The sequence below is a fragment of the Emys orbicularis genome, chromosome 21, assembly GCF_028017835.1.
Source record: "Emys orbicularis isolate rEmyOrb1 chromosome 21, rEmyOrb1.hap1, whole genome shotgun sequence".
In the NCBI taxonomy this organism is placed as follows: domain Eukaryota; kingdom Metazoa; phylum Chordata; order Testudines; family Emydidae; genus Emys; species Emys orbicularis.
In genome coordinates, this window is record NC_088703.1 from 4,179,900 (window position 1) to 4,195,097 (window position 15,198).

The following is a 15,198-nucleotide window of genomic DNA, read 5'->3' on the forward strand; positions in this document are numbered from 1 at the left end:
CTGGCTCCTCCATACCTGGCTCTCGGAGCAGCACGGTGCATTTCGGCAGGACTTGCCATCAGGGGATCTCCCAGCGCTTCACGTACGTTTGTGAATGAAGCCTCCCCGGGAGATGGATGTACGACATTTCTCCCCATTTTACTGACGGGGAAACTGAGGCATGCAGCAAAGACGTGACTCGCCCAACACTCAAGAGCGAGTGAGTGGCAGGCATAGAACCCAGGCGTCCTGACTCTTGGGCTTTGAGCATGCTCTCTTCTCAGATCCGGGCTTATAGATCCCAGGGGTCCTGACTCCCAGCCCTTCTGCTCTAACCACGAGACCCCACTCCCCTCCCAGAGTCCGGAATAGAACCCAGGAGTCCTGGTTCCCAAGACCACGCCCAAAGCTCAAAATTATCTAAATACCATTAGCCTCCAGCCACCAATTCCCCTGGTATTCCTGGTTTTTGTGCTGGATTCCCCACTGGACCCCAGGTATCCACCTCCCGTCCATCTGGAGGCGCTCCAACCATACTCCAGTTCCCCATTGGCTCCGGTTTAGAAAGCACATCACTGATGGGAGGTGGATTAACAAGCCCTTAGCTGCAGCAGTTAATGCCCAATCCCTCCCCCCATCAAACGCACAATTTCACCTACCACGCACCCAGGGGCAGAGCGCACAGGTGTGAACGGGAGGCAGGGGCAGCGGCCGGCTGAGCCGAGATCTCAGCCCGGAGAAACGGGCACAGCGGCACAAGAGAGTTCAGAAGCAGAAACGTAACCGATTCCTCAAGCAGCAGCAAGGAGCCACCAGCGAGGTGGAATGACCCGCCCCTGCCTTTATTAGAGTTCACCACGTTTAAATGAATGGGTTTGAACACAGGTAGGAGCAGGCGAGCCCGCCGCACGCTTCTGAAGTGCTCAGGGTGCTTTGCCAACGGATAGAACTCCTGCCGTGTCACAGCCAGGGAAACTAAGGCACTGGGAGGTGGAGGGAGAGTCCCTTAAGGTCACACAGTGAAGCAGGAGCAAGAGTGGGGAGTAGGAAGCCAGGAGTCCTGGCTTCCTATCCCCTGCTCTAACCACTAGGCCCCGCACTCCCCTCCCAGAGCCAGGAATAGAACCCAGGAGTCCTGACACCCTGGCCTCTCGCTCTAACCACTAGACCATGCTGCATCCGGTCCAAGTCTCTGCGCCTTCGTACAGATGACCCCAGAGGCTGCTCTTCTCCTCCCGTGCGGGTGAGACGCTCTTGGGCTCGGCTCTTCCCATCCTGCGGCGCGCTGGGAGAACGGGGTCTCCGCAGCCTTCCATGTCCGGGCCTCCCTACCCCCTCGTTAATTGCACGTTTCACAGCACCGTTCTCAGGCAAGAGCCTGGGCGGGAGGGAGGGAAGCAAACTCCTCCCCTCACTTCCCCCTGCCCAGGAAAATGGCCGTTTTCAGCACCTTGGGGACGTGGCGGATGGTGAGCGACACCCGGGTTCCCCGGCGCAGCTCATCCCCGAGCGCCGCGCTGCAGGCCGCCACGTTGGCCATTTTCTCCGTGATGGCGTCGGAGGTGGCGGGTCGGATCCCGTGCAGGTAACGGACGTACATGTCCTCCCGCAGGACCAGGAGGCTGCAGGGCTCCAGCAGCAGGGACAGGAAGTGGCGCTGCTCCTCTGTCTGGGGCGCGGGGACCTGAGAAAGGACAGCGGAGCACGTTCAGAACCAAACCTGGCCCCTTCTGCAACTGCTTCCACGGGAGGATCTCAAAGCACCCGAAGGATGTTAGTAGTTTAAGCCACACAACCCCCCTGGATGTTTACAGCACCACCCCCGTCTTCCAGATGGGGAAATGGAGGCACAGACAGGGCTTTGCCTAAGACCACACAGTGAGTCAGCAGCAGGACTGGGGAACAGAACCCTGGAGTCCTGATTCTCAGCTGCCCCTGCCCCCCACCTCTAACCACTAGACCTCACTCCACTCTCAGAGCTAGGAACAGAAGTCCTGATTCTCAGGCCTCTCCCACGTGTTCTAACTACTACATATCATTCCCCTCCCAGAGCTGGGGATAGAACCCATGTCCATGTGGACAAACTGGAGAAAGTCCAGAGAAGAGCAACAAAAATGATTAAAGGTCTAGAAAACATGACCTATCAGGGAAGATGGAAAAAACTGAGTTTGTTTAGTCTGGAGAAGAGAAGACTGAGAGGGGACGTGATGACCGTTTTCAAGTACATAAAAAGGTTGTTACAAGGAGGAGGGAGAAAATTTTTTCTCCTTAACCTCTGAGGACAGGGCAAGAAGCAATGGGCTTAAATTGCACCCAGGGAGGTTTAGGTTGGACAGTAGGAAAAACTTCCTATCAGGGTGGTTAGGCACTGGAATAAATTGCCTAGGGAGGTTGTGGAATCTCCATCATTGGGGATTTTTAAGAGCAGGTTAGACAGACACCGGTCAGAGATGGTCTAGATAATACTTAGTCCTGCCAGGAGTGCAGGACTAGACGACCTCTCGAGGTCCCTTCCAGTCCTCTGATTCTGTGATCTCCCATAAGGTGGGCAGGGGGTGCATCCATGCGCACCTATAAGTGCATCACCCATAAACTGTATGAGAGAGAGAGGAGGAGAAGGGAGGTGTATGCGTGTCCTGCTGTAGCAGTTTCTAAGCCGGATGAGTTAAAGCACCGCAAGATCCATGTGCAGACCAGCCCTGCCCCAGCTTAGCTTCATGCACATCAGGGATCCCACCGCAGGGAACACAATATGGTTGTTGGTTTCCCCGTAGCGCCTCAGGCAGAGACTTTTAAAGCTGCCCCAGAGATCTGGCCCTCAGATTAAAATGAGCAGGAACTGGTTACCCCAATCCGCTGATCAGGCTCCATTGCCCGCGGCGCTGAGCACACAGAGTGAACAGACAGTCTCTGTCCAGCTCAGGTCCTTCGATACCACAATGATGGGCACCAGCTGAGTGCCTCACAGAAATGGATTTACCCTCACAACCCTCTACAGGAAGCAGGGGGGTTCTACTGGGGCAGGGGCTGCCTTTCTGTTCCGGGTTTGAACAGCTCCCAGCACAATGGGGGTTCCTAGTCGCTACCGTAATACACCTAATAGCAATAAAAATGTACAGCTCCCGGCACAATGGGGGTTCCTAGTCCAGCACTGGGGTGCCTAGGCGCTACCATAATACACCTAATAGCAATAAAAATGTACAGCTCCCGGCACAATGGGGGCTCCTGGTCCATGACTGGGGCGCCTAGGCGCTACCATAATACAAATAATATCGCCACCTTACAGAACTGAGGCCCAGAGAGGCTAAGTGACTTGCCCAAGGTCACAAAGGATGACTCTAGTGGAGCAGAGAATCAAACCTGGGTCTCCCAAAGCCCAGGCTAGCTCCCTAACCACTTGGCCATCCTTCCTCTCTGTTCCCCGGGTGTTAGGCATGTGCATACGCCTCAACAGGATCAGAGCCTAACTAATGACAAATCAGAAAGCAGGAAAGTGACGACACTCAAAATACAAACAGAGAACTCTTGGCATTTTCTCAGTTCTCTTTCAGACATGCAGATCTCAGGGGCTGGTTGAAACCTCTCCAGGCACATCTAGATATGACTTGTTCGCAGAGCCGGGTGAACGTTGTCAGACAATTTATTCAACGAAAGATGCGATATTGGTTGATCAGAAACTATTGGCAAATTTGTTGCGAGTAGTTTTGGCCATTCATAAAATCAGGGGGTGGGGGGGGAAGGGGAGGAGAAGGAAAAGGAGCTGCTGCCGCCACCACTAGCACCCCCATAATGCCCAGCTCGGTGGTTACAGCACGTAGGAGAGCCAGGTACAAATTCCCGCTCTGGAACAAACCCCAGACCAACTTTTACGATTCATCTACAAATTCCAGATTCGGTTTGACCCAGGCCGAATTTGTTTTCGATTTTTCAGAACTGCCACCAAACCAAAGGGGGAACAAAACAAACAAACAAACAAACAAAGTTATTCTCCGGGCTCTGTTTGCAATTCCTTCTGTGCTCACCTGCTCGCTGTCCGCGTGCTGCCCCCTGCTGACGGGATGGTAGAAGTCCAGCAGCGTGTGTGATCCCAGGCTGATGGTGGTGACGGTGGGGAAGTACAGAGGTCCATCTTCATGAGGCTAGAGGGAGCTGGCATGTCAGACTAAAAAGGGAAGGATCACACACACACACACACACACACACCCTCCCCCAGCTCTCCTCTCCAGTACCAAGCATGAAATGCAGAAAGACACGGCTCTAAACACCAAAGACACGTGGACCAACCCATCACACGCAGGCCCTGCTGCTGAGAAGATGCCTCTCTGACGTCGCCAACCTTTGTAGCCAGCGCACATGGCAAAGCCAGGAGTGTGGGCGGGGTGTACATGCCCTAGGCTTGCATGTCACTGGTGCTCATGCTCCACTCCCAAGATAAAAACACGGCTGTGGAAGCAATCTGCTCTCTCAAAGCGAGGTCGGGCTATCGAAAGGTGTTGGGATTAAGAGAAGACATTGGTAGCCGGGAGTCCTGACACACAGCCCCCCTGCTCTAGCCACTAGACCCAACTCCTTTCCCAGAGCTGGGGACAGAACCCAGAAGTCCTGACTCCCACCCCGCTCCCATGCGGTAACCACTAGACTCAACTCCTTTCCCAGAGCTGGGGACAGAACCCAGGAATCCCAACTCCCACGCCGCCCCCGTGCTAACCATCACTCTCCTGGGAAAACCTAGTCTTGGCTATCTAGACTCCGTCCCCCTGAAATCTCCAGCCAGCAGGAGTTGCCACTGCTGCAAGATTTGCCCCCACAGACACGCCTCTGATCAGGTCAGGTTCTGCGTCTGCCCCTCCTCCTTTGCCCCCACAGGGCAGGAGCCACCCTGAAGTTGAGTAACGGAGCAGCTGGCTCGTGGGTAGTTACCATGATCCCCTGCCCCGGGAGGTACTCATTCACCAGCACGTGGTTCGCCAGCTTCCCTCCAAACGCTCCGAGGGAGGAGATCTTCTCGGCATAGCACTGCAGCCAGGCGGGCAGCTTCTCCGGTACCATCCCTTTGGCATGGGGCAGCCCTCCTGGGAGGCAGAGAATACAGAGAGGAGCTGGCGATGAAAGCGATCCAGCTAGGAGATCCATGGTTGAAAAGCACTAAGCAAGTGTTATGCGACATCCCCCGCCCACCCCACTGGGCTGGGCAGGCCGTACTCCAGAGGTTCAGACAGGCTTGGTTTAAGCACCGTAAGCAATTCCTCTCCCTCCTTCACGCCTGCAACCAGCAAATCCCTAGCTCCCTAGATCAGCAGATCTCAAAGCGCTTTACAATTTGCACATGGGGAAACTGAGGCACAGAGCAGCCAAGTGACTTGCCCAAGGTCATCCAGCTGGCCAGCGGCAGAGCCAGGAACAGAACCCAGCTGTCTCGAGTCCCTGCTTAGTGCTCTATCCTCTAGGTCACTCCGCTTTCCCCTCTTGGTTGTCACTTAGGCGCTCCAGCCCCTGGATCATTTTTACTACGCTCCTCTGAACTCCCTTCCAATTGGTGCCCAGAACTGAATGCAATTAGCCTATTTATTAGGTATATTACGGTAGCATGTGGTGCCCCAGTCATGGACCAAGCCACCATTGTGCCAGGTGCTGTACAAACCCAGAACAAAAAGACAGTCCCTGCCCCAAGGCGCTGACAAGCTAAGTAACATCCCTGGGTCCATTTACCCCAGATCTGACTCTCAGCTCCCCGGCCCAGTCACATTTGGGGGTGTATATGCACCCTCCCCCCCCCAAAATCGCTATATCCTCTTTTTCATTTACACGAGGAGAGGCTTCTGCAGGAGATCCAGATCCGGCCACACCAGTTACAGGAAAGTGGGGATACCAATGGCTCAGACAGCAGCAAAACCCTTAGACCTTAGGAGGGGCCTGGGTTACCTGACTTGACGGATGTCGAGCTGTCCTTGAACAATAAACATGTCCTTAGGGAAAGGGACTGAAAACCAATACCGGTGGGAGCTTCATTGCCAGGGAGCTGGCCTGGGGCCTTGCATGAGGGTGGGGAAAACTGAGGCAGGGTCCGACGCCGGGTTTGGGGAGATCTTGTCTCCTCAATCCTGCAGCCAGCCAGCTCAGGTCACTCACCAGCCAAATGACATTCCTTCCCTCCCTGATGCAGGCTGCTCTGCGTGGTTTCCAAAGGACAAAGCTGACATCCTGCGCTGAGCCCAGACTAGACCTCGGTGGGAGCGAATTCCCCAGTTCTGTGCACTAACCGGTCCCTGGTGCAGTGGCGGGGGGGGGGGGGTCACTGGGGGCCACAAGCCTGAGCACCAGCGATGGGGCTGGAGAGAACTCACCCCAGTTCTGCAGCTTTCTTCCAGACAGCTGGGTCCACTTGGGTTTGGGGGCAGCATAAACCTGAGGGGGCGAACGCAGGGACGGGCTGAGATGCCGGAAAGCTTTGCTTGAGGGGAAGAACATTACAGAGAAACGGTACGGGAGGCACAAAGTATTATTTACATTAGCGCCTAGGGAAAGAGACCATCCCTGCCAGGCAGAGCTTATAATCTAAATAGACAAGGCAGACAAAGGGCACGAGGGGAAACTGAGGCTCTGAGGCTAAGTGATCCACCCAAGACCTCACAGGTAGTCTGTGGCAGAGGAGGGAATTGAACCAGGGCCCAGGCTAACGACCAAGGGGCATCACGTTATACGAGCCTGTCCAAGGGGCGGAGGGGAGGGGAGGGGACAAAAGCAGAAAAGTAAGGATGGGCCTGAAGCACAGGGAGTGGGCGATGGGGCCCAGAACTCTGAATGTTTAGAGGAAGGCTGGCCCTGTGGTTAAGCCCTGGTGGGGACTCAAGAGATCCAGGTTCAATTCCTGTCTCCGCCACAGACCCTGTGGGCAAGGCACTTTCATGCTTATATCTGTAAAACAGGCATAACAATCCGTCCTGCCTACTGAGGCTGCAAGGTCTTTGGGGCAAGGGCTGTCATTCACTCTGGGTCTGTGCAGCGCCTAGCACAATGGGGCTCTGATCTCGGTTGGGACCTAAAGGTGCTCCCATAACATGCATCATGAACTTAAGATCTCTGCTGGTCCTACTACATTGAGCGGGGGGGGGGGGGGGGGTGTCATGCAGATGCCAGATCTACAAAAGCTGCGTCTGTCTGCGCACTCGGGGTCTGGGACCGAGATCTCCATTGCAGAGAAGTGACACTAACAGACAAACCGCCTGCTTTTATCCGAGTCAGCCAGGAAATTCTTCACTGCAAGAGCAGCATCCGCCAAGCGCTGCACTCGCTTCTTGTGCCATGGGAATAATAAACCTGAATGAAAATCTCACATACCTGGTGCAGCAGATAGGTCTCCTCCGACTTCGAGATGAAGTTTGGAACATAATAGACAGTTGGCGGAACCTGCAATTAAAACATACTAATAACACCACCACCAACTATTCATCAGTAGATCTCAAAGCACTTTACAAAGGGGGTCGGTATCATTATGCTCAGTTTCCCAGACTGCCCAGACACAGCAAAAGAGACCGGGGCCCCGTCGGGCCAGGCGCTGCCCAGACACAGTAACCGAGACCTCCCTCCTCACTAACATCCCTCACAACGACAGCATGACCGCCTGCCTCATAGATCTACAAGACAATGGACAAAACTGAGATACCCACCCCCATCGGCAAACTCATCCACGTCATCCTCACCCTTAACCATTTTACATTCAACACCACTTTGTCCAGACCATGGGCACAGCTCTGGGTACTAGGATGGCTCCCCAATACGTCAATGTCTTCATGGGCCACCGTGAGGAAGATTTTCTGGACAAAGGCACCACAGAACCAATGATGTACCCGAGACACACCAATATTTTCATCCTTTGGGCAGATGACCTGACCTCCCACACAGATTTCCATCACAACGTCAACCATCAAACTGCAGAACACTCCTGCACCAGTATTAACTTCCCGAATGCCATGATCCACTTCATCGATGGAACCCTACAGACAACTATCTACAAGAAACCCACGGATCAACACATCCACCTTCTCAGATCCTGTAAGCACCCCAAACACTCCAAGAAATCGGTTCTCTCTGTAGTGAGGCCCTCAGACACCAAAGAATAAGCTCCAAGGAGAAAGTCCGGGATACACACCTTAACACGCTTAAAACCACCTGCACCGAACAAGGACACTCCACCAGAGAAGTAGATCGTATCCTGGAACGGGCCACCCAAATATCCCAAGAGAACCTGCTTCAATACAGAACAAAACCCCCTCCAACCGTACCCCTTTAGTTGTCACCTACCAACCCACACTGGAACCCCTACAGGGTAACACTAAACAATTCCAACCCATACTTGATGGGGATCACAACCCGAAAGAAACCTTGGCCAAATCCCCTCTTCTGGCTTTCACCCCAACCTTGCCAATTCAGAAGCAACTTCCCCCCAGACCAGAACCCACCAACTCAAAGAGGCACCAGACCATACCAGAACAACAGATGCAAAACCTGCAGGCATCTCTCTACTGTTATATTCCCTCCCACCCCAACACACCTTTCAAGGCCCATGGTTCTTACACATGCCCCAACAACTGAGTAAAACCAGACAATTACAACTCTCTCGAATGAACACTAGGGTTTTGCACCAGTGCAAAACAAGCAGATAAAACCCCCAGTTCCCCCTCCTGCCACTTCCCGGCTACATTCCATGCCTGGTTACCTGCTCTACACGAAACGTCTCCAGCGTCAGGATCTTGGCACTTGGCTCCTCCATGTCAAAAAAGGGGCCTGCGATGGCTGGAAAGCCCAGTCTTCTGGGTCCCCCTCCTGGAACCGTTGCAGATCCATGGAAAGGAAGCAGAGGAAGCACCATTACCTACCCAAGAGCTAGCCAAGCGCACACTGCAAACAGAAACAAGACCATCAGGGTCTCCAAGCTGCAGGGAGAGCTCCAACAGGAATGGTTGGCACTCTGCAACAGTGGCTCTCAACCAGGGGTACACGTACTCCTGGGGAACGCAGAGAGCTTCCAGGGGGTTTGTCAACTCATCTGGATCAGTGTTTCTCAACCTGGCGGTCACGCCCCCCCAAGGGGTCACAGGACAGGGTTTAGGAGTTTTCAAGTGCAGGGCCGGCATTAGGGGGTGGCAAGCAGGGCAACTGCCCAGGGCCCTATGCCACAGGGAGCCTGTAAAGCTCTATTACATGCTTCAGCCCCGGGCAGCAGAGCTCAGGATTGACTCCTGAAAGGGGTACAGTAGTCTGGAAAAGTTGAGAACCACTGATCTACAGCATACACAGGCTTTAGCATTGTGAATGGACCAACCCTTGCAGTCCCCACTCTGCTTATGGGCAGGGTTATCCTCACCTTACGTACAGGGAAACTGAGGCAGGGAGAGAGGAAGCAACTTGTCCTAGGGTCAAATGGGCAGAGCCAAGAACAGAACCCAAGAGTCCTGACTCCCAGGACAACTAACCTCTGAACCCCACTCCTCCTCCCACCCTACCAGAGGTAGGAACAGAACCCAGGAGTCCTAGCTCCCCCCACCCCCAACCAGTCAGAGAACCCAGGAGTCCTGGCTCCCAGCCCCCCCTCGCAGGGAGAGAACCCAGGAGTCCTTGCTCCCAGCTCCCGCCCATGCCAGGCAAAGAACCCAGGAGTCCTGGCTCCCAGCCCCCCTCACCAGGGAGAGAGAACCCAGGAGTCCTGGCTCCCAGCCCCAAGCCAGGGAGAGAACGCAGGAGTCCTGGCTCCCAGCCCCCCTCGCAGGGAGAGAGAACCCAGGAGTCCTGGCTCCCAGCCCCCCTCGCAGGGAGAGAGAACCCAGGAGTCCTGGCTCCCAGCCCCCCTCACCAGGGAGAGAGAACCCAGGAGTCCTGGCTCCCAGCCCCAAGCCAGGGAGAGAACGCAGGGGACCACCGGGCGAGTCGCAAAGGCTCACGGGAAAAGCGCTCCTCTGCTGACCCACTCCCCCACCTGAGGCACGAGCAAAGCCACTTCCGTCTGCCTCTTGATCGATGTCCCCGCCCCCCAATGAGAAGCCGCGGCTCAACCAATCAGCGGTGGGGGAAGGGGCAATCGGCTCGTGCAATAGGCGGGGCCGGCTTCAGCCAATGGGCTAGGGGCGGAGGCGGGCCTTGGGAGCCTCAAGGTTCCAGGCGGTGTCGTCACACGCCCGTCCCCCCCGCGGCCAGCAGCAGCCACGTGGGGGAGCGCATCAGCCCATCCCCGTGGCCTCCCGCCGCTCGCGGGTACAGCAGCAGCACAGCCCCCCCCCGCCCTCAGCTCCCCCTGGCCCCACAGCACAGCTACCGGCTGCCCCGCCCGGGGTCACTTCCAGCGCCTCCCGGGGACTGCGCCAGGGTGCGGGGGGTTTGTGTCTCAGAGGTGGCACCCCTTACCCAGCATGGCACGGGGGGTACCGCTCCCACCAGCTGGGTGCTCTCTCTGGACTGGACCCCCCCTTATTCCTCCCCCCAACACGCTCCTTCCTATTTCAGGGACTCCCTGCGACCTACACCCCCTACATCACACCATGTGCCCCCCGTTCTCCCCCCTTCCCGGGGGCGCTGTGTGCCCCCCGTTCTCCTCCCCCCCACCCCGGGGGCTCTGTGTGCCCCCCGTTCTCCTCCCCCCCACCCCGGGGGCTCTGTGTGCCCCCCGTTCTCCTTCACCCCCACCCCGGGGGCTCTGTGTGCCCTCCATTCCCCTCCCCCCATCCCGGGGGCTCTGTGTGCCCCCCATTCTCCTCCCCCCCATCCCGGGGGCTCTGTGGGCTCTGTGTGCCCCCCATTCTCCTCCCCCCCATCCCGGGGGCTCTGTGTGCCCCCCGTTCTCCTTCACCCCCACCCCGGGGGCTCTGTGTGACCCCCGTTCTCCTCCCCCCCATCCCGGGGGCTCTGTGTGCCCCTTGTTCTCCTTCACCCCCACCCCGGGGGCTCTGTGTGCCCCCCGTTCTCCTTCAACCCCATCCCGGGGGCTCTGTGTGCCCCCCATTCTCCTCCCCTGCATCCCGGGGGCTCTGTGTGCCCCCCATACTCCTTCACCCCCATCCTGGGGGCTCTGTGTGCCCCCCATTCTCCTTCACCCCCACCCCGGGGGCTCTGTGTGCCCCCCATTCTCCTTCCCCCCCACCCCAGGGGCTCTGTGTGCCCCCCGTTCTCCTCCCCCCCACCCTGGGGGCTCTGTGTGCCTCCCGTTCTCCTTCCCCCCCCCCCGGGGGCTCTGTGTGCCCCCATTCCTTCCCAGGGCTGCCCCCCCCCATAACATTGTCTCCTGTTCTCCCCGTCCATGCCAGGGGCTTGTGTCCCCCATTTCCCATTCCCCCCATAACAGGGTCATAAGAACGGCCAGACTGGGTCAGACCAAAGGCCCATCTAGCCCAGTGTCCTGTCTCCCGACAGTGGCCAATGGCAGGTGCCCCAGAGGGAATGAACAGAACAGGGAATCATCAAGTGATCCATCCCCTGTCGCCCAATATCCCCCCAGCCAGGGGTTCTGTGTGCCCTCCATTCCCTCCTCCCATACCAGGGTCTCCCATTCTCCCCCTATGCCAGCAGCTCGGTGTGCACCCTCTTCTGCCCCATGGCAAGGGCTGTGTGTGCACTCTCATCCCCTCCTCTCCCCTCCCCATGATCACTCTTCTTTCTGTCTGAGTGCTAAGGCATTCAGGATGTCAGCTCTACTGGGAGGATAGGCAGAGCCGAGATGGGGGGCTGTTATGCTGGAAGGCATGAATAACTGCAATCTGCAGCCAACTGCAGAGGGGCTTGAAGATGTGGCTGCGTTAAACTCCAATAGGGGCCTTGTGTCCCCTCCACTCCCCCACCCCCGCATCAGTGGAGTTCTGCTCATTGGCGCCTAGAACAATCCCTGAAACTTTGGGGTTGATCCGCGTTCCAAAGGTAGGGCCTCACTTCCAAAGCTGCTCTGATGGGAAGGACGGCGGAGCAGCCGGAGAGCTCATCAGAGGCGGAGCTGGACCGGGTCGAAAGAGAGATTTTAAGTCCATACTCCAGGAAGAGAGAGACGGTGGCATCTCAAAGCCTCCGCTGAGACTCTCAAATTATTTATTGTTTGAAAGTTAATTTTCTAGCCCTCACGGTTGCAGAGAAAAAGCAGATTCGAAACTGAGACGCTGCAGAGGCTTTAGCTTGAAATGCCCCGCTGACCTGAGATGCCACCTTTCCACTCCTCATATTACTTCCAAAGCTGAGCTGGTGGGGGAGATGGGACCAAGCAGCGCTCTGAGGAGTGGAAGCCACGTAGGGTCACCAGATGTCCCTATTTTATAGGGACAGTCCCGATATTTGGGGCTTTTTCTTATATAGGCTCCTATTACCCCCCACCCCCTGTCCCAATTTTTCACACTTGCTGTCTGGTCACCCTAAAGCCAGAGACCTGTTACACAATGCACATAGAAACACTCTTTATTAATGACAGATAAGCAATAGGCATACTGATTTCTTCTCATGCTGAGTTTTCCAGAGATCCTGGATGGACGGGGAAAGGGACAAGGCATGCAAAGTTAACAGCGAGATCATCAGCGGGAGTAACAAGCCACTCGCTAAACAATTTACAAGGAGAATGGGTTACAAATTTTAAAAATAGTGTTAAAGAAACTCCATCCGACGTGTGATTTCTATTATACAAACACTGAGGCCATGGCGGGGACCGCTGCAAAGGAGTCCGAGCCGGACTGGGGCCAGGTTAGCATTTGGACAGCGGTCCCCGATGACGGTTAGCATCGGAAACACAGGCCCGGCCGGGGTGACTCGGGGTCTGGATGAAATGGGGGAAGGCCCAGGATACCCCCTCGTGACTAGGGTGAAGCTGAGCAATTGCAGGGGTTTTTTTATTGCTAGTAAAAAGAAAATGAGAAAGCGGGGGGGTCTTTTTATTGGGCTAGAGAGGAAGCTGAGAGGATGAGGCGATGCGTGTGTTTAGTACTCATAACAGCTGATAGGGATGGCAATGCGTGTGGGGGGCAGCTTTAGGGGCCAGCCCTGGCTTCCTATTCCCAAGGTTCCTTTCCCAGTGTCAGGAATAGAACCCAGGAGTCCTGGCTTTCTATTCCTTTGCCCAGCGCACCTTTCCTAGTGTCAGGAATAGAACAGGTGTCTGGGCTTCCTTTTCCCTTGTCCTTCCCAGTGTCAGGAATGGAACCCAGGAGTCCTGGCTTCCCCACCTCTAACCACTGGACCAGGCTACCTCTGCTTACTAACAGGACACCCCAGAGAAAGCAGGTTGACCAGTCGTTTTCTCCCGCTTTCCTAGTTTGTGACATTAGGGGACATGGCAGCAGCGGTGGGGGATGGAGGGAAGGATAAGAATGGATGGCTAGATCTGAGGATAGAGGGAGAAGAACGGAGAGATGGAGGGAGAAAATGGATGGATAGATCTGAGGATAGAGGGATCAGGAAGGATGGGTGGAGGGATAAGATGGATGGATCCAAGGATTCAGTGGGATGGATGGGTGGAGGGATAGATTCTATGCAGCTGTTCCTGGTTTCTAGCAATGACCCACGCCCTGTCTTGGGCAGTACCCAGCCAACTATCTGTAGCTCTCCCCCGACAAGAGCAGGCCGCGGTACCTTTTCCTGCCCGTAGCCGAGCCCAGCCACTCAGACAGGGAGCTTTATGCCATTCCCAAAAGCAGCCACTCGGAGGCGGTTGTCAACATCCCAAATGCCTCCGGCTTCCCAGCATTCCCGAGACCTGCCCCCAAACGCTGTACCCCTTTCACTAGACCGGACCAGCTAACGCGGTACAACTCCCCTCTAGTGTGGACGCAGTTTTACCAGGATCAGTGTGCTTACACCAGGATAGCTATTCCCACATGGAAAGGGGAAAAAGCTGTCGCAGGATGAGGCACCTTTATACACTGCATGGTTATACTGGATCAAAGCTGGCTATTTACCAAGGCTGGGGTTGTCACTAGGAGAGAACTGGGCACCTCATTCCCTTACACCAGTTCCACACACGGATTTTGTGCTGGCACAAGCGTGTGGGCTAGAGGTGTTTTTTTTAACTGATACCGTTACACTGTGTAGAGTTTAGTTATACCAGGATAAAGGTGTCTTGTAGCCAGTATAGTTTATTCCCCTTTCTCTCCGCTAGACTGATATAAGCACCTTGATACCAGTATAAATCCACAGTACTGCTTTAACTGGACTGGGACTGGACTGCTCTAACCGGGAGAGTTAAACAGGACAACGTTCACGTTTAGACAGACCTTTGGCTCGGTGGGGAACATCAACATGCCATCCATGGCTAATTTTTCTTTTAAGATAGTTATTAAGGGTCATTTTCTTTTAAAAATATATATTTTTTCTAAACAGCTCAAAAGGAAAAAAGCCCAGCAGGTTTGCCTGCGAATAAAGAGCGATCGCGCCGAGGGGAACGAATCGATGAGAATGAAAGAGGGACAGAGGAGCACCAGACAACCGCCGTGTTAAGAGACCCCCGACCCCGGTACAAGCTGCTCCAACCTTTGAAGTCAACATCAGTTGGTCCTTGGAGCAGTTGTGTCTCAAGGGGAATGCTTAGCAATCTCCGTAAGCGCTGATCTACCTTAGAAATACATTCATGCACTGATTTTCCCCCTGGTAACTGAACAGTGGGCCCCAGAGTGAATCCCGGGGGACAGGGGCTTTCTCAGAAGGAGGCCCGCACTACTTCCAGAGAGGAAGGTCCCCTCAAATCTCACTGCTCTTTAAGGTCCAACATGAGACCGGTTTCTATAAGCCAGATCTCCTCCCTGGAAGGAACTGAGCAATCGAATAGCATTGATCCTGGAAGGTGAGCATTACATGATTCCCAGAGAAAAAGGCGGCTTAAGCTGGGGAGGATCATTACTTCCACACTCGGAGTGTTATAACCTGACCCTGTCCACGCTGCTACAGAGATGTAGAGAGAGGCCAGGTTAGATTAAGTTTAGTTGGGGAGCAACTCAAAGGGCCAGGTTCTGGGGATCCTGGATCGGCCTTACCCCGAGCGTCAGGCTCAGAGCAATCAAACTGCAGAGGGAAATCTGTACCAAAGAGGTTTTGTGTTCATGCCACTGCGCCCCGGAGGGGGGTCGGGGAGAAATCAACGAGGGGAGCTTCCGAGCCCATGTCACGTCTACCCGGGGTGTGGGGTGCATACGCGCGGTGGGGTGGGGGGGGGTTAGTGCAGCCTTTCTCGCGGACTACAGGGGGCGACGTTCAATGGTACCAAGG

At 55.4% G+C, this 15,198-nt stretch overlaps 1 protein-coding gene across 1 annotated transcript; it reads right to left on the bottom strand.

The window, feature by feature from the left end:
• Positions 1-770: 770 nt before the first annotated feature.
• ALKBH6 (alkB homolog 6) lies at positions 771-9,992 on the bottom strand. The gene is made up of 7 exons (XM_065421005.1): positions 9,953-9,992; positions 8,696-8,802; positions 7,318-7,386; positions 6,324-6,384; positions 4,900-5,051; positions 4,002-4,118; positions 771-1,663 (listed from the first exon to the last, which is right to left on the bottom strand). The coding sequence occupies exons 2-7, from the start codon at positions 8,747-8,749 to the stop codon at positions 1,391-1,393; spliced, it is 726 nt and encodes a 241-aa protein (XP_065277077.1). The 5' UTR covers positions 8,750-8,802; positions 9,953-9,992; the 3' UTR covers positions 771-1,390.
• Positions 9,993-15,198: the final 5,206 nt, after the last annotated feature.